This window comes from Dermacentor albipictus, chromosome 4, assembly GCF_038994185.2.
Source record: "Dermacentor albipictus isolate Rhodes 1998 colony chromosome 4, USDA_Dalb.pri_finalv2, whole genome shotgun sequence".
NCBI classification, from domain to species: domain Eukaryota; kingdom Metazoa; phylum Arthropoda; class Arachnida; order Ixodida; family Ixodidae; genus Dermacentor; species Dermacentor albipictus.
The window spans coordinates 170,393,357-170,412,027 of record NC_091824.1 but is presented as its reverse complement, the minus strand read 5'-3'; the positions used below and the strand labels follow the sequence as shown (position 1 = coordinate 170,412,027).

Here is an 18,671-nt window from a genome sequence, read left to right as displayed (position 1 = left end):
GAATGGCACTACTATAACAACTGCAAAGAGGAGTCATGGACGGCAAGTGACATGCAAGCTTTACCAAGGCATCACCTCGGTGGCCCCAAAGGGGTATTTTACAAAATGCGAGAAGGCTACAGCGGCAGCCTCTCAACTTGAGAAATCCGAAAGAAATAATGGGGCGAGTTTGTGAACGTCTGAAGCAGCTAGGCCTAGCGTTCTCGCAGCGGTGGCTGCCAGCAAATTGGCATGCGAGTAACTGCCATATAGTTCAAATGGCAGTGGCTTTGATTAATGCTGTTTCAGGGCTACAGTCGCAGCGAAAAAGTCGGGAAAGTCAGCGAAAAGTCTTGTGTCCGAAATTCCACATATTCTTAAACATTGAATCTATGGGGTACGGGGTGAATCTCCGAAGGCATCCAAATTATCAGGTATGTCCAAAAAAATTGGTCGTTGACTGTAATTATACACAAAAGGTGTTCACTAGGCACTCATTTCCATTCATGCCATGGTAAAAGAGCAAAACCGGAGGCCACAGTGGCAACAAGATAATGAAGCACTGGACATGAAGGAAGAACAGTTAAAGGTTCTATAGTAGGATACAACTTAAAAAACAGCAGTTGGCTACCAAGGCACACAGATCACGTGGGGTTGTGTTACTCCACCAGCCAATCACAGAAGGAAAAAAATCATCATCATACGACCTTTTCAAAATGGGGTCGTACTTGATACCTCCAGAGCGCCCGCTGTTTATGAAGAGTATTTTTATCACCAAAAGCGACGAGGCGTGCAAGAGACATGGACATAGTGTATGGAGTCTGAACATTTCGCTCTTTAAAAGTCCGCAGTACAGTTCATTTCACTGTTGTGCCTGTTTTACTCGCTAAACTTCGCTGCCAACTGAAGTGAAACTTGACAATAAATTAGTTACAGTAAAGCAAGCATTTTATTTTTTATTTCAGTTCAATAAACAATTAGGCTTTCACTGTTTCACTATAATAGACGAGTGAAAATAAAAAATGAAGCTTTTATAATTTGATTTTTTCGGTTACCAGCTTATTTAGGTAGCAAGGAAAGTTTAAAGTGCGAACTATTTGCAGCCTTGTGGAGGAACAGTGGCTGGCGGTTATGAGGGCATGGGCGGAGCTTCACTGCAGACTTAAGTTGTATCCAACTATAGTTCACTCGCCTACTCAACCATATTCTAGTACACTTTAGATACAGAAATACAGTCACCCTGGTTGTTCTGACAGCAGCCACGACAGCCATAAATGCCCATGCACATGCCAGCCACTTGCCGACAGCGCTGAAAGGTCCAGTGCTATAGGTTATGAGAAACTGTGCGGGAGGCACCGTCATGTCATGTTCTGCTGTCATCAGCTCGTTCTTCTGCAGCCACTGCCACAGCACACATGCCAAAGCCGTTCTGGTGCAGCGTGGTGCAATTTCGGTCAATTTTCTGTGTTTGACACAAGAATTGGCATTTGTATCAAAAATGCCCCACCGCTGATTTTGCCACATGCTCCTCACTGGCTTGCACAAGAAAATCCCATGTCCATCAGCCTTGCTTGCTTAATGCAAAGCTTGCCAACATCCTTCTCCAATACATCCAGGTGCTCCACGTAGTGCAGTGGAAGGTCCCTCGTGAAAACGAAGCCCCGGAGGGACTGAATCATCACCTGCAACGCCACCTGCGAGGACAACATTAAGGCAACGTGCCTTATCGTTCCATCGCTGCCATCATCGTCGCTATCCGAAGCAAGCACATTCACGACGATCGCTTTATGGGTTAGAAGTTCTGATGTTTCTAATGCGTCGTCTGCACGTATTAGCTCTTCGAGTCCTGAAGCATCCTCATTGAATGCAGACGAGGATACTCCCATCACTTCGTCAGTGGGAATTTCGCAAGCTTCGTATAAGCCACTGCCGTCTCAGACAAAGCACACTTTCCTAAAGGAGTTCCGCACTGTAGAAGCGCTCACTTCAGACCACGCACCAAAGCTAAACTGCACAGCCATCAATAGATTGGCTTTCAAGTCTGGCCGCTCCCTGCTTGTCTGCGTGACCATGTCCATCAACAAGACTAACTTATTCAGGATGTGGCGATGATACACAACCTTAAAATTGGCAATCACGCCAATGTCCACGGGTTGCAAGCCTGCTGTCATGCTCTTCAGCAGGAAAAAAATTTCCATGCTCAATTGAGAGCTTAGGCAGTTCACATTGTTGATGAGTAAGGCAAACTTCTTCGCCTTTGTGGCCACAATTGGCCCAGTGATGGGCAAGTTCATGTCACAGGCTCCGAGAAGCCACTCGTAGAGTGCCTCTAACACCTCCTCAGACGCACCTTGTCAGACGTGTTTGAGCCTGTTGTCTACCAAGCAGTTTTCTTTGTTGAACTTCTCTGCCGCGCAGATTATTGTCGACACTGTCGGTTGCAATAGTCCGTCTTAGTACTTAGACGTTACCTTCTTAGTACTTAGACGTTACTTAGACATTACCGTCTTAGTAGTCCTTCATGAGAATGCACTTTGTTTCCAAATATTTTATAGCAGTGCGCCTTCTTTTCAGCAGCAACATAGAGCTATGGGCACAGCTCATTCATGTTTGGAGGGGTGGAAAGGTGACAGGAGAGAGGTGCGCAAGGCTGGCGATGCGGAGAAGGCTGGAAAACAGGTTTTATTGCATGAATGCTGTGGGGGTTCCACTCTGCGTGCGGCTAGGGCTGAAGGCGAGCTCCGGATCTAGCCCCACGCAGTCGCTTTGTGTTACTCCCCAATCCGTAGCGCGGGAATCGCAGCTACGTCGGGTTCGAACGAATAAGGTAACCAGTGGCGTCAACTGTAAGAACGTTTATTGCTACCGGCAATAAAGAACACTGGCAGAGGGACATCCCCTCCGTAATAGTAATAAATAGGCTGGCCTCGTTGCCCGGGATAGTCAGGCAACGTGGTCACTCACGGGTTGCGGCAGGTACTCCAGTCCGGCAGGTTAGGGGTCCGGCCTCAGAGATCGAGTGTCTCCCTTGGTCGCGCTGTTTTGTACCTTTTTACCTGGGCGAGGGGAATGTCCTCGCCCGTCAGCTACCTGCCCGCAAGTCGGGGAGGAAGGGCGCACGCGCGTCGCGAGAGCGAGGGAGAATCGGGAGAGGGCATAGTGCGCCTCTCCCCTGTCTATGTTGGCTCTTGACGAGACGGCGCGGGGGAAGATGGGCATGTGTGCTCCCCACAGTGCGCAGCGGCCGTTGGGGCAGCGGGGAGGGTGCCGTGGCTCGAATTTCTTTTTATTTTTATTTTCAAGGATTTCGCATCCGTTTCTTTACGGCACAGACACCCAGCAGCCAGGCTTTGTTATAACCGATAATGAAGCTCAGGGGCATTGTAGTAAGCAGTAAGCGGGTTATGTTACCATAAAAAATATACAAAAGTTGATCGTGCAGCAGCTTCTCGTTGTTATAACCGGTACCATTACAAGTGGGTTCGGGCATATTTGCATAAAGTGTTGAATTTCAATGTAAAAAATTTTTGATATAACAAAGCAAATGGCCGATATTGCCAACTTTGTTATAACAAGGTTTAGCCATTATAAGATGTGCAAAAAAAAAGATATTGTCATACTATTCCAGTTTTCTTTTATATTTTTTAAATTTTTTATTTGAAGCAGAACTGCTGGAAGGACACGCTACTTAAAATTTGCGAAGTCAACTTGATAAATGCACAGTTGCTGGCAAGTGCATTGTGTAGTGAGTGACAATGGTGCTGCCTAAGGGGTCACAGGAATGAACATTTGAAATGAGCAACAAGAGAAGCCAGAGTCTGGCGTAATAGTGTTTCGAAAAGGGAACTTGTTTTCATCATTGCCTTGTCGGGGAACTTCTATAAGTCAGTACAGCGTGTGACTTTTAACCAACAACGCTAACATTGATCAATGCTTGCTTCACATGACACTAATTTGCTTGCCTGGCAGGTGCACAACACTGTGATTCTATTCTTCACAGCCTCATCACAACATGACAAAAAGGAAATGGGAAGAGCCAGGAATCAGCCTGATGTTTTAGTTGTGTGACATGTGGCCACAGAAGATGCAAGCCTTACAAGGGTAGCAAAAGAGAGGACGAAGGAAAAGGACACTGTAAGCACATTGGTAAGCCAACTCTCCACGTCCGGTTTGCACCCAATGGTCAACTCTCCCAGAGAAGCAAGCACAGTAAATGGCTCGGACCTTGGCGTGCAGGCGAGGCAGCCCATGCTTGCATGTCCCCTTGTCGAGCAAAGGTTGCCTGGGGGGCATCGGCACACAGTGCGGCTACGTGTGGAGAAATGAGGCCCGCACGGGACAGGTCCACGCTCAGGTCTAGCTGTACCAGCTCCCGGCCACGGTCATCCTCAGGCTCTCGCTCGGCCAATGGGTTGCGCTGTCATGAGATGACAAGTCAGAAAAGGCTGAAGGCAGGAAGTACGGTACTTTCGTAGGTTTATTTAAAGTGTGAAATATGGAGGTTTACATGCTTTCTCCACAACGCAAACGTAACACAAACCAACAGGACACTAAAAAAATGTTCCCTCCTCAAATTTACTTCTACTTTCTTTCAGGAAGCAAAGGCAACACAAGCTATTTTCAGTGTAGGCTTATAAAGGTGTTGATTCATAGCTGTTGTTGATGGTATTGCAAATGGGTAACACACCACAAGGTTTTATAAAACATTATTAGAGGGCCGCTTTATGCCGACTGTTCAATGCACAGGGAAGTGACAAGGACTTACTTAGCAAGTGCTGCTAGAATTGCCAAGCACTGACCATGTTCAAGTGAGTATTGAAAGTGAATCAAGCCACTAACAAACACAAATCCTTGCAAGTGATGCTTGAGGTGCTGCCACCAATATTTATTATATGCTATAGCACACAAATGTGGCAGCCAAATGGCATACCACTACCATGACTGAGCTGTCTAAAGCAAGGGTTTCTAAATCAAGAAGACATGACTTGAAATCCTGGAACCCAATTGTTAAATTTTGTCTTTCCATATTTTTTTTTACTTCCATTCTTTTTTCTTCCCATACATTTTTCCTATTCCATTATAAAGCAGTAGACATCTTTAGTATTCACCATGGCTTCCCAAATACCTGCTGCAATGGATCAGTTACTATGGCATTCTGCTGCTAAGTGTGAGGTCATGGGTTTCCTACCATGGTGGCTGCACTCTGATGGGGGTGGAATGCAACAACACTTGTGTGTTGTGTACAGTAAAGGGATATTAAAAAGAACCACTAAGTTCAGCTGTATTAATAAATTATGACTCTAGTAGCAAAACTGCCTTTCTTACTGTGAGAGGGGCCTTTGTACACCAGAAAAGGTGAAATAATGAAAGATGTTATTGCAATGCCACTCTCAATTTTCCATGCCAACTCATTATGACAGCACGAATTCAAGCCTAGTTATATGTTTATCGGTAAATAATGAATACAGTGCATTATAATGGAACCATGGACTCCACCTATCAAGCTTTGAGAACTTTTCCTGTGAGCCCAAATATGAGAAAATACCTTGAAATTCATAACGTCATATTGACGTACCAGTGTGGAGCTTCTGGCATAAAAGCTAGAAACATGAAGTATGGCCTTTAGTTCATTTCTCCACTAGTAATAAACTTTTTACTGCCAAATTAATGAGAACAGAGTGCCAAAACATACTTTACTGCTGTTCACAACCTCAAGCTTTCATTTGCGCGCAAACTTCTCTCGTTTTGATTTTTATCACTCTGAAGTTTTTAAGTTTTACTCTCTTCTAAATAGTCTCAAGTGGTCAAAATTAATCCATAGACTGCCACTGTGACACCTCTCATAGCCCCCACATTGCTTTGGGATGCTAAACCTCATCTATTCCATCTATTTACTGGCTCTCCTCTTTGAAAGCCCACAAGGGAAAGCAATTGACCTGCCGCAACTTGGACATGGCATCAACCGAGATGAAGCCCAGGCGGTTGAAGCGGATGAGGAAGCACAGGACCTGAGGCTCCCTGTGGCCTTGCTCTTCCTCGGCCAGGACCACCACCCGGAACACCTGCACCTCCTGCAGTCACAAAGCTTTGCATCAGCCCGGACACTAGGCACAGCACCTACAGATCAACACAGCGATAAAATAATGACCCATTCTCGCTACAGTTACGAAATAATTCACTCATTCATGATACAGAAACACTACATCCAGTGGTGGGGGGGGGGGGCATTAGTGGCTCTATGCTGAATCTGAAACATGTCACTGGCAGAACCTGCAAGACACAAGCAAGAGTGAAGAAGGGTGACAACACATTGCAGTGAGGAGCAAAATAACATTAGACCGTCAGAAGAAAAAACAATGCAGAGTACAACCCAGCAGGAGTGGGATTTCCTTTATTCTTCCTTCAATGCGACAGATCTGCAGCTCACATAATTAAAATTTCTGCTGTTTTATCTCAAAAGTTAATATAATTCCCCTAATCAACCGAGCAGCATACTTGGCTAGCCTTTGCATATCAACAAGCAAAAACACACAACTGCGGCACTAGCAACATCTAGCAAGATAGCCTACCTTGACAACTCTGTCACCATTATTTGAGTGTTTCATAACCTCTTTACTTATGAGAATTAGGTGCCTTTCTGAATTAAGTATCCTTCTAAAACAAACCCCCAAAAAGAAGACCATGCCAAAAGAAGATCAAGACACCTTTCCCTCTCATCTGCTTCATTTTCTCTCCAATATGTTTTGCTTAATGCAAATCCCATGTTTTTTTTTTCTATTGCTGTGGTATAAATTTGTGATGAGATGAGTGTTAATTTTATTCTCTGGCTAACTATAATATGATTGAAACCACTTGTAAACACAATAATTCTGCAACATGCAGTCATTATATAAGTAATTTGTTCTATCTGAACCTGGTGTGAAAAACATAAGTAGCAAAAAGAAAAGCAAGGATAATGTGACAAATTGCATGGGGTCACATCTTTACCGAAGGTAGGTGAAGGCTGCTTGTTTTCACAATGTAGAGCTTTCCCACAATGTTCGAGAGTTTCACATACTCCTCCACAACCCTGCTACAAAACATAGCTTGTGAAAACATATAAGTAAACCTTTGAGTGGCATGTCATCATGCATGGTTGCAGTGCAATCTGATAACTCTGTGGCAGTTCACAAACACGAAAGTAAATCCTGTCACACAAAGCATCTTTGGAAATAGCATGAACAGAACATATGGGGCAGGAACTTGGAGGATAACAAAGAAGCTCAAGAACAAGTTAAGGACCGTGCCAAGAGTGATGGAACAAAAAAAAATGTTACGTCAGGAAGACAGCAGTGCGGATCAGAGAGCAAATGGGGATGGACGATATTCTATGTGACACTAAGAGAAAGAAATGGGGCTGGGCAGGCCATGTAATGTATAGGGCACATAACCAGTGAACCATTATACTCACAGAAAGGGTGCCAAGGGAAGGGAAGCGCAGTCGAGGACAGCAGAAAATCAGGTGGGATATTAGGGAATTTGCAGGTACAAGTTGGAATCAGCTAGCAAAAGACAGGGCTAATTGAAGATCACTGGGAGAGGTCTTCATAGTGCAGTGGACATAAAAATAGGCTGATGATGATGCATGCAACAGGAATTTTATGATCTGATGTAAAAAAATAGAGAAATATCACTTCCTCTCGCTTCTGCAATTTTGCCATGCAGCATCATCACAAGCAGCTGGACACACCACCAGCTATTGCCTGATTTCATGAGCACGAAGACATTACCAGTAACACATAATTGCTAGTTTTCAGTTAAAGGGGCCCTGAAACACTTTTATAACTAGTCATTGAATGTCCTCACTATGAAAGTACATCGTCCCATGAATCTCAACTTTAAGCAGAGTTATCGCACTGATACTCGGCATTCTCTTTTTTTCATCTCCACTAGTGCACTGGAAAATGCACAGTGGAGAAGCCAAGAGAGCAAAGCTTCGGCCAAAAGCTGAGCGTCGCGGCACCCCATGGTGGCTGCGGTAGACTACACTAGGCAGCATGCCGCTGCCATCTTGAAGACCACACACAGCAGACACCGCTACATGCAACGCGAAGATGAAATGGCTTTCCGGCCTTTTTGAGATCGCAGACGTATATATATTTCATTTATTTAACTCAAACCTAGCAATAATGCATTACTGAGAATTTTCTCGCAATCATGAAATCAACCAATAAATAACACTGGTTGAACAACTGCTTTCGATCAGCTTTGATGATGACATTGCATATGCGAGACCAAGTGTCTGTTCACTGCTTTTGACATGACATTGTAGATTCCCTGCGGCATGCAGTGCAATAATATTTGGCTCGCATGTTTACAAGAGCCTCGTTAACAGATTGTTCTTGTTTTCTTTTCTGTGTTCAAAGAGTGTCCAGGGCCCCCTTAAGTGAATGAATCATATATATGTCTACGATCTCGAAAAGACAGAAAGGTAATTTCATCTTTGTGCTGCCGGTTTACGTACAACAGTTGCACGAGGCTTCCAAGATAGCAGCGGCATGCTGCACAGTGCAGTCTACCACGGCCATTGTGGGCTGCCGTGACAAGCAATTTTGCCACCCAGACAGTCAACTCTCAATGGGGCTTTGCGCCCTTGGCTTCTCCCCTGTGTAGCTTGCAGCACACTAGCGAGGACGAAAAAATAAAGCTGCGTGTCACTGCAATAATCTTGCTTACACTTGACAAATTCGAAAAATTACTGCGGCATGATATTTGTGAGAAAACGTCCTTTAATAATGAGGCTATTCTACGATTATTTATAAGAATGTTTCGGAACCCCTTTTTAAAGGCTTTCTTGCCACATTTCATTGTGCTGCATGGGTGAATAAGTACAATTTATGAGTTTACTGTTTTGTCTACGAGCCTCAATTTACCATTTTAAATTCTGTTAGCTTTCCGTAGCTGGTTGATCAGGTCTGTGTCGTTCGCAGCCAGAGAAGTGCATGCGACACCATTTTTCTCAGTTTTATGCCGTTGTGTCACCACTTGCAGCCACAGACCAAGCCCCGTGCACTCAGTTCCAGCGATCGCCAAAGAGACTGAAAAATCAACCGTAGCGTGTTCCAGCATAAGTGGAACACGCCACAGTTACAGTAATGGAGCTACTGTAATTTGGTCACATGCATTAATTTGTATTCTTTACGCTAGGGGTGCTCAATGCAACTAAATATTTTATCTGTATATGTACATATAATAACCGACAAACATAGTTACCACGTCATTTTATACAAACTAAGTAGGTTACTGTTTTTATTAGACTTCTGTTATTAAGTAATAAGTCTGTGTTTTATTACTTTAATAAAGGTTTTAGGACGTCACTTACATTCTCTAAGCAGCAGCTCATTGGCATCGATTGCAGTCCAGGCCATTTATCGATTCAAATTGTATGGCAGTAATATTTGCAAACCAGGTGGTCATTTCGTTTGAGCAGCAGGTTTGTTTTAATTAGATGACAATAGCATCTCAGCCAGTTTATGCATCCAACATTCGGTAGATGCCACAAAGCAAATGTTTATAAGGACAGTGAACTTTATCAGTTGCAGCGTTTCACTGGCATAACGACTGCATGGCTTCCATCGTTAGTGATATGCCGTGTTGCTTAGAAAAAATTTGCTAGCTAGTGCAATAATTCATCGCTGAGCACAGTGCGTTTGGAGACTACCCATGAAAGTGAACTAACCTTGCAGCTTCTGGGCATGTGCACCGGTGAGTAAAAAATCACTGCTTTGCAATCTCAACTTTGCGTGCGAGGCGGATAAAACAGATTCTTGTAGTCATTTCTTACATGTGGAAACTAATAATAATTGTAAGGTTACTGCTGTTTAAAGGCAATTCAAACGCGGCTCCTGTTATTTAGCCATGTTGCTAAAATTCCCGACATGGAATGCAGCATAAATAATAAATAGTTTTGGCTGCTTCTGCATAATGACAAACTGAGCTAAATTCACTGCAAATTAGTGGCAAATGTACTTCTGGTAATACAATTAGATTGATTGCATTTGAGACATAATAAAATGAGTGTTTATTGCCTAGTATCTGGCAGAAAGATTTGTCATCTAAACAAGGCTTCACTAAGCAGAGCCCACACAGACACCATTGAAAGAAATGCACATGCGTGTACACTGTTCTTAGTCATGCATAAATCACAAACTCACCCAAACTTCCACCATAGTAATTGAGGCTCTTTTTTCTTATGACTTCAGCCTCCACGAATGCTGCTCATATTTGTTCATCCTTTCGGACTCTATTGTTCCTGGACTTATAAGTCAACAGTGAATGTGTGACCAATGGAAGCAACATCAAGGGCCTGAATCCCCACAAGGCATGTTTCTGAACACTTCAACTAGAACCTTGATTTGTTAATTTATTGGACTAACTTTTGTTTCATCATTTTTTTCTTGCATCTTTGTCATGGCTTCATCATTTTTCTTTTCTGGAAGACCGACAAAAGAGAGATTATTGAAGTTCAAGAGCACAGACTGGTGGGCTAGTTGGTATTGCATAACTTGATGCCAAGCGCAAAAAAGCATGACGACAACAGAAGGGAACGAAGACACAGCGCTGTGTCTTCGTTCCTTTCTGTTGTCATCGTGCTTTTTTGCGCTTTGCCTCAAGAGATTATTGGTCTGCAAGCTGCCCAAGCCACACCATGAGAAGCTCAACGGTCACCATAATGACAACAGGTCCTCTTGAGCTATGTGCCTCACCAGGAAATGTTTGCAAGTTTACCCGATAGAGGGGTGTGAGCCCCATCAGGAAAGCAGCAGTCTACAGTTTGGTATCGCACTGAGCGGGAATGCTAAAATTTGACACACAAGCTTACTTGCTTTTAAGGGCATTTTATGACAAACAGAGAAGTAACACGTTGAGTCCCAACTTGTTTCTTTTCTAGTCATTATAACCATGATGACTAGAACAAAAACAATGTAGCAAGCTCCTACTTGCTAATGCACAAACTCTGTCATTTGCTCTTTGTAAATCAGCTTGACGGACATTACCACCAGGCATCACATGCTTCATCACAATGTTAATTCGTTACATGAAAATGCAAATCATTCCAAAACAATCAAAAGTGCTCAATGTAATTTTGAAGAAATTGTACTTCATTTTGACTGAAACTGGCAGTCACACTTTATTATTTTACTTAAAATACCCTTGGAATTTGAACCTGGCAACGTTTAACGTTAGAACGTTATCTAGTGAGGCGAGTCTAGCAGTGTTATTGGAGGAATCAGAGGGTAGTAAATGGGATATAATAGGGTTCAGTGAGGTTTGGATGACGAAAGATGCATATACAGTGCTAAAAAGCGGACACGTACTGTGCTACCGGGGCTTAGCGGAGACGAGAACTAGGAGTCCGATTCCTGATTAATAAGGATATAGCTGGTAACATACAGGAATTCCATAGCATTAACGAGACAGTGGCAGGTCTTGTTGTGAAACTTAATAAGAGGTACAAATTGAAGGTAGTGCAGGTCTACGCTCCTACATCCAGTCATGAGGACCAGGAAGTCGAAAGCTTTTATGAAGACGTGGAATTGGTGATGGGTGAAGTCGAAACAAAATACACTATACTGATGGGCGACATCAATGCCAAGGTAGGCAAGAAGCAGGCTGGAGGCAAGTCAGTGGGGGAATATGGCAAAGGCTCTAGGAATAGAAGGGGAGAGTTATTAGTAGAATTTGCAGAACAGAATAATATGCGGATAATGAATACCTTCTTCTGCAAGCGGGTTAGCCGAAAGTTGACGTGGAGGAGCCCAAATGACGAGACTAGAAATGAAATAGACTTCATACTCTGCGCTAACCCTGGCATCATACAAGATGTGGACGTGCTCGGCAAGGTGCGCTGCAGTGACCATAGGATGGCAAGAACTCGAACTAGCCTAGACTTGAGGAGGGAACGGAAGAAACTGGTACATCAGAAGCCAATCATTGAGTTAGCGGTAAGAGGGAAACTAGAGGAATTCCGGATCAAGCTACAGAACAGGTACTCGGCTTTAACTCAGGAAGAGGACCTTAGTGTTGAAGCAATGAACGACAATCTTACGGGCATCATTAAGGAGTGTGCAATAGAAGTCGGTTGCAACTCCGTTAGACAGGGTACCAGTAAGCTATCACAGGAGACGAAAGATCTGATCAAGAAACGCCAATGTATGAAAGCCTCTAACCCTACAGCTAGAATAGAACTGGCAGAACTTTTTAAGTTAATCAACAAGCGTAAGACAGCTGACATAAGGAACTATAATATGAATAGAATTGAACATGCTCTCACGAATGGAGGAAGCCTAAAAGCAGTGAAGAAACTAGGAATAGGCAAGAATCAGATGTATGCGTTAAGAGACAAAGCCAGCAATATCGTTACTAATATGGATGAGATAGTTCAAGTGGCTGAAGAGTTCTATAGAGATTTATACAGTATCAGTAGCACCCACGACGATAATGTGAGAGAGAATAGTCTAGAAGAATTTGAAATCCCACAAGTAACGCTGGAAGAAGTAAATAACGCCTTGGGAGCTATGCAAAGGGGGAAGGCAGCTGGGGAGGATCAGGTAACAGCAGATTTGTTGAAAGATGGTGGGAACATTGTTCTAGAAAGACTGGCCACCCTATATACACAATGCCTCATAACCTCGAGCGTGCCGGAATCTTGGAAGAATGCTAACATAATCCTAATCCACAAGAAAGGGGACGCCAAAGACTTAAAAAGTTATAGACCGATCAGTTTACTGTCCATTGCCTACAAAGTATTTACTAAGGTAATCGCAAATAGAATCAGGAACACCTTAGACTTCTGTCAACCAAAGGACCAGGAAGGATTTTGTAAAGGCTACTCAACAATAGACCATATTCACACTATCAATCAGGTGATAGAGAAATGTGCGGAATATAACCAACCCTTATATATGGCTTTCATTGATTACGAAAAAGCATTTGATTCAGTCGAAACCTCAGCAGTCATGGATGCATTACGGAATCAGGGTGTAGATGAGCCATATGTAAAAATACTGAAAGATATTTATAGCAGCTCTAAAGCCACCGTAGTCCTCCATAAAGAAAGCAACAAAATCCCAATAAAGAAAGGCGTCAGACCGGGAGATACGATCTCTCCAATGCTATTCACAGCGTGTTTACAAGAGGTATTCAGAGACTTGGAGTGGGAAGAATTGGGGATAAAAGTTGATGGAGAATACCTTAGCAACTTGAGATTCGCTGATGATATTGCCTTGCTTAGTAACTCAGGAGACCAATTGCAATGCATGCTCACTGACCTAGAGAGGCAAAGCAGAAGGGTGGGTCTGCAAATTAATCTGCAGAAAACTAAAGTAATGTTTAGCAGTTTACGATAAGTAGCGAGGCACTGGAAGTGGTAAGGGAATACATCTACTTAGGGCAGGTAGTGACCACGGATCTAGATCATGAGACCGAAATAACCAGAAGAATAAAAATGGGCTGGGGTGCATTTGGCAGGCATTCTGAAATCATGAACAGCAGGTTGCCACTGTCCCTCAAGAGAAAAGTGTACAACAGCTGTGTCTTACCAGTACTCACGTATCGGGCAGAAACCTGGGGGCTGACGAAAAGAGTTCTGCTTAAATTGAGGACGACGCAACGAGCTATGGAAAGAAGAATGATGGGTGTAATGTTAAGGGATAAGAAAAGAGCAGATTGGGTGAGGAAACAAAAGCGGATTAATGACATCTTAGTTAAAATCAAGAAAAAGAAATGGGCATGGGCAGGACATGTAATGAGGAGGGAAGATAACCGATGGTAATTAAGGGTTACAGACTGGATTCCAAGGGAAGGGAAGGGGGCAGGGGGCAGCAGAAGGTTAGGTGGGCAGATGACATGAAGAAGTTTGCAGGGACAACATGGCCACAATTAGTACATGACCAGGGTAGTTGGAGAAGTATGGGAAAGGCCTTTGCCCTGCAGTGGGCGTAACCAGGCTGATGATGATGACCCTTCGGACCTTACGGCATTAAAGAGGAGAGTGGTTACGAAGTAGTGGAGTAATGTAACCAAACACATAAACAAGTGCAGTGAATTTTGGTAATATAATAATTCTCCTGATTATATAATGTCAGGTAACATTCCGTGAAAAATTTTTATTCATGACAGCTACGATACATGAGGGAAGGTGGTTCCATTCCTGAGATGTACGGGGGATTAAAGATTGAAAGAAATGTGTAACATGAATAAATTCCTACCTTACTTCGATGATCGACATGTTTTGAAATGTACTGAGGCCGCAGTATGAAGGCGTCATGAGTGTTGTACGATAAATTTATTTTATGAAATAGTGAAAGGGACTGGCGACCTTGCAGCGGTTAGCTAGTGGAATAAGTGCTAGGTTAGTTTTCATTGAGGTTATATTTGCAGTTAGGTTATAATTAGAAAAAATGAAAAGTAGAGTTATATTGCACTAGCTGAAGTGAAATAATAAGATTAACATGACTGGGATTCCATATTGCAGATACATATTCAAGTTTCGAGTGTATTAGAGTATTGTAAAGCTGTAGTTTTAAAGTAGATGATGCCTTGGAAAAGTTCCACTGTAAGTACACAAGCATGTGATTAGCATTAATAATGACATGACATAATCTATATTAATGGTCCAAAAGTTATTTGTAATGTGTACGCCAAGATATTTATATGACATGACGAAATCTAAGGGAATGTTGTTAAAATGGTAAGTGCTAGGATTAAAATTAGATCTGCATACATCCGTTATCTTAAATTTGTTGTCATACTGTCGTCATGATGGTGTCGAGGCCACTCCAGCTTTGTTGTCCAAATCTCGTCACACCTTCTGCCCCATATGTTGATAGGCTTCAGATCAAATCTGTCAACTCAATACATTATGTGGCAAATTCAGCCAGATATCCTACATCCGGGCCCTATAAGAGCCACCCGTACAATTCTAGTGCTGGACGTGAGTAAAGCGTTTGACAATGTTTCACACGCTTCAATACTCACAAATCTAGCCCAAATGAATGTCGGGAAGCGCACTTATAGCTATATTACAAGCTTTCTCAAGGATCGCACTGCAGAAATACATTTTGGGGACATTAAAAGCAGCCAATTTCAATTAGGTACAAGGGGCACCCCTCAGGGTGCGGTCCTCTCCCCCTTCCTTTTCAATGTGGCCATGCAAAACCTGCCTCCATTACTGGAAAGGATCCCACATATCAAACACTCCATCTATGCTGATGATATCACCATCTGGACCAATAGCGATTCCGATGGAGAAATCACGGAAGCATTAGAAGCGGCCGCAGATACCGCACAAAATTTTGTGCGACAGAATGGTCTAGCGTGCTCGCCGACAAAATCGGAGCTTCTCGTCATCCGAGATAAATCAACCAAACATGCCACCGAAAGGGACGCCACCTCACCTATACGAGTAAGTATGGAAGACGGCCCAGTTCCGCCCGTACCGACTATATGAGTCCTGGGCATGCTAATTCAACATAACACCCGTTATTCTGAGGAGATTGTCCGATTACGGACGCCAGCCCACCAAATATGTGGCATAATCAGACGAGTAGCCACAGGACACCGCGGTATGAAGGAGGCTGATATCTGCCATCTGACGCAGGCTTTCCTGATCAGTCGCATCCTGTATTTCTTCGCTTACTACCACCTACGCCTTTCTAACAAGGAAAAGGTTAACAGCGTCATTCAGACAGCTCATAAAGCTGCCCTTGGTCTCCCGAGGTATGCAAACACTGAACGATTACTTGAGCTAGGTATATACAGTACCCTAGACGAACTCGTGGAGGCCCATAAAACAGCCCAACGTGAACAACTCTCCAGCACCGCAACTGGCAGGGTCATTCTAAGTAAACTCAGGCTGAATCCTGTCATGAATTCAACAGGAAGAACAACATTACTCGGTGCGGTCAAACGCCGTTCAGTTATAAAACCGTTACCAAAGAACATGCTCCCTGGGAGACACGACAAGAGGCAGTCTGCCAGAGCCAAGGCCCTTCAAGAATGGTACCAAAGCAACCAGCACACCGCTTATGTCGATGCAGCAAAGCAAAATCACCAAACTTATGTAGTGAGTGTCGTGACCGGAGAAGGAAGTATTCTCAACACCGCGACCATAAAAACATTGTCCACTGTGGAAGCGGAAGAGACTGCCATGGCTTTGGCCATCATGAATCCCTCCGTGCAAACTATCATAAGCGACTCCAAAAGGGCAATAGTAAACTTTTCGAGAGGCAGCATAGGCGTCTGTGCAGCGCGAGTCCTACAGGAATTTACAAATGAAAATACTGTTGAACTCGTATGGGTCCCTGCCCATTCGGGGAATCAAGGGAATAAGGAGGCGCACTGGGTAGCCCGAGGTCTAATCAACCGGGAGGTGTGCCCCTCAGACTCGGATCCCATGGATGAGGCACCGACGACATACCATGAGATAACAAACTACTACAAGCAAAAAAGGTGAATCTACCCGCCTCCAAATGCAAGCCTCAATCCTGCGTCGAATCCAAACTAAATCGTTCCCCAGCCCACATTGGCTAGCCATAATTACCAACGGGCAATGGAACCCAATATCTCAAAACTGCACAAATTGAACATTGGCTACCCAAAATCACATTCTTTGGGGGTGTGAGGGCTTACCCCCTCCCAGGTCGCTCCTGCCAGCTCCCTCACAACAGAAGTGGCAGGAACTGCTCAGAACGCCGGATGAAAAACTGCAAAAAGCCCTCGTTGCCGAAAGGGTCGCTCCTCGTGAGGGGCCATCCTAGGACTCAGGCCTGCCAGATGATAACTGAGCAGTCTCTCAATAAAGTTGTTACCACTACCCATTGTCATCATACAGTCATCGTTATTCCATCATCATTGCACTGTCGTCATGAATTTGTTGTCTTACCATCATTGTGATGCAGTCACGGTGGTTGCATTGTTGTCATTTCCAGCCTTGTCATCTGATTCTCATGATACCAGTGATGTAACCCCATTGTCCTTATGCAGTCATTATTATACGAGGGTCGTCCAACTCAATCCGGGACTTTTTTTTCTTTCAGGTTTAAATGGTTGCCTAGGCTGGAGTTTTCGTATGCAGTAGAAACTGGCGCCTGTGTCCTGTTACTGGTAGACGGCACTCATTTCCCGCGCTTCTGGATAGACTGTTATTCAAGATGGCAGACAACAGTGTGAAACGTCTATGTAAAGCAGCGTGTTGTGATGAAGTTTTTAGTGAACAAGGGCATAAAACCTGCTGAAATTTACAGAAGACTTCAGGCTCAGTACGGTGATGAGACACTCAGTCGCAGTAAGACATTTAAATGGTGTAAGCACTTCAAAGATGGCCATATCTCTATTACTGACAATCCCGGTCGTGGTAAATCACAGCCCACGGTAGTCATTCCTGAGAATATTCAGCGTGTGGAGCAGCTGATCGTGGACAATTGTCGCACAACCTGTCTTGAAATTGCAAGGGTATGTAATCTGTTGTTAAGAACAGTGAACAAATAATTCATGATCATCTGTTGTTCCAAAAAGTGAGTGCATGCTGGGTCCCAAAGCAGCTGTCTGCTTTTGGCAGACACAGAAGATTTGAAGTATGTAGAGAACTAAAGGAACACTATGAACGGGAAGGCCAGGATTTTCTGAATGGCATGTTGAGATGTGACGGAACATGGTTTCACCATTCCACCCAAGAATCCAAAAGAGCATCGATACAGTGGAAGCATATGAAATCACCACCTCCCAAGAAATTTCGAACAATTGCGTCTGCTGGTGAGGTGATGGCAAGTGCATTCTGGTATAAACAGGGCGTTATTCATGTTGATTTTTCACCCCATGATGTCACTATGAACAGTGAGTATTACTGCCATGTTCTGTGTGATGTGCACAAGAGTTTATGGAAGAAACATCCGGGTTTGATCGCAAAGAGTGTGGTCTTTCCGCAAGACAATACACAACCACGTACCGCTCAACGCACATTCTGAACAATCCAGGAACTTGGCTGGGAGATACTATCACCACACCCCCCCCCCTATAGTCCTGACTTAGCACCAAGTGATTTCCACCTGTTTGGGCCCCTGAAGGAATTCCTTGGAGGAAAACATTTCAACACTGATGATGAAGTGAAGAATGGTGTCCTAGAATGGTCTTGTCATAATAATAAATCTTTTTTATGCCAAAGCATTTCAGGCATTAGGTGAATGCTGCGATAAGTGTATAACTTTAGCTGGAGGTTATGTGGAAAAATAAATCCACTTTCCACACTTTGAAATTTGTTCCTCTATTTGTTTTTAAAAATGTCCCAGATTGACCTGAATGACCCTTGTACTATTATCATTTCAGAATCATCATCCCAATGTCGTCATACCGTCTTCGGTTGCACCACTGTATGCTTAGAAAGCCAGGGAACACTCACAGAGGAGTGTAGTTGTTTAAGCAAGAATGCTGTAAAACATCCTTTACACTGCAATGTCGTGTAAGAAGCAGGACCTTCAGACCCCAAGCAATTCAGCGAGATCAAGATCGCCTACTCCCGCACAACAGCTAACACTTAAAGATTTATGTTGCACACTTTAGTGCCTTTAGAGTTTTCTTTTTATCATGCCTGTGTCATGCACAGCACCATCTATTAATTGACCTTTGTTACAATAAACTCTCCAGTTGCCAGTGCA

General features: G+C 43.7%; 1 protein-coding gene and 1 long non-coding RNA gene across 3 annotated transcripts in view; one reads left to right on the top strand and one right to left on the bottom strand.

Moving 5' to 3' along the window:
- oaf (out at first) overlaps positions 1–18,671 on the bottom strand; it is a 36,231-nt gene that overhangs the window by 14,878 nt on the left and 2,682 nt on the right. Inside the window, exons 2-3 of the mRNA XM_065432550.2 lie at positions 5,916–6,050; positions 4,204–4,396 (exon numbers count right to left, since the gene is read on the bottom strand). Coding sequence (XP_065288622.1) covers positions 4,204–4,396; positions 5,916–6,050 — 328 coding nt within the window. The remainder of the gene's footprint in view (positions 1–4,203; positions 4,397–5,915; positions 6,051–18,671) is intronic.
- Positions 1–18,671, top strand: part of LOC135902465 (uncharacterized) — a 22,846-nt gene extending 4,175 nt beyond the window's left edge. The window contains exons 2-4 of one of the 2 annotated variants that reach the window (XR_010564516.1): positions 3,980–4,125; positions 10,221–10,339; positions 18,343–18,671. This is a non-coding gene — a long non-coding RNA (uncharacterized lncRNA). Of the gene's footprint in view, positions 1–3,979; positions 4,126–5,893; positions 6,033–10,220; positions 10,340–18,342 lie in introns of those variants that run through there. The other variant, XR_011514145.1, reaches the window with a different exon arrangement.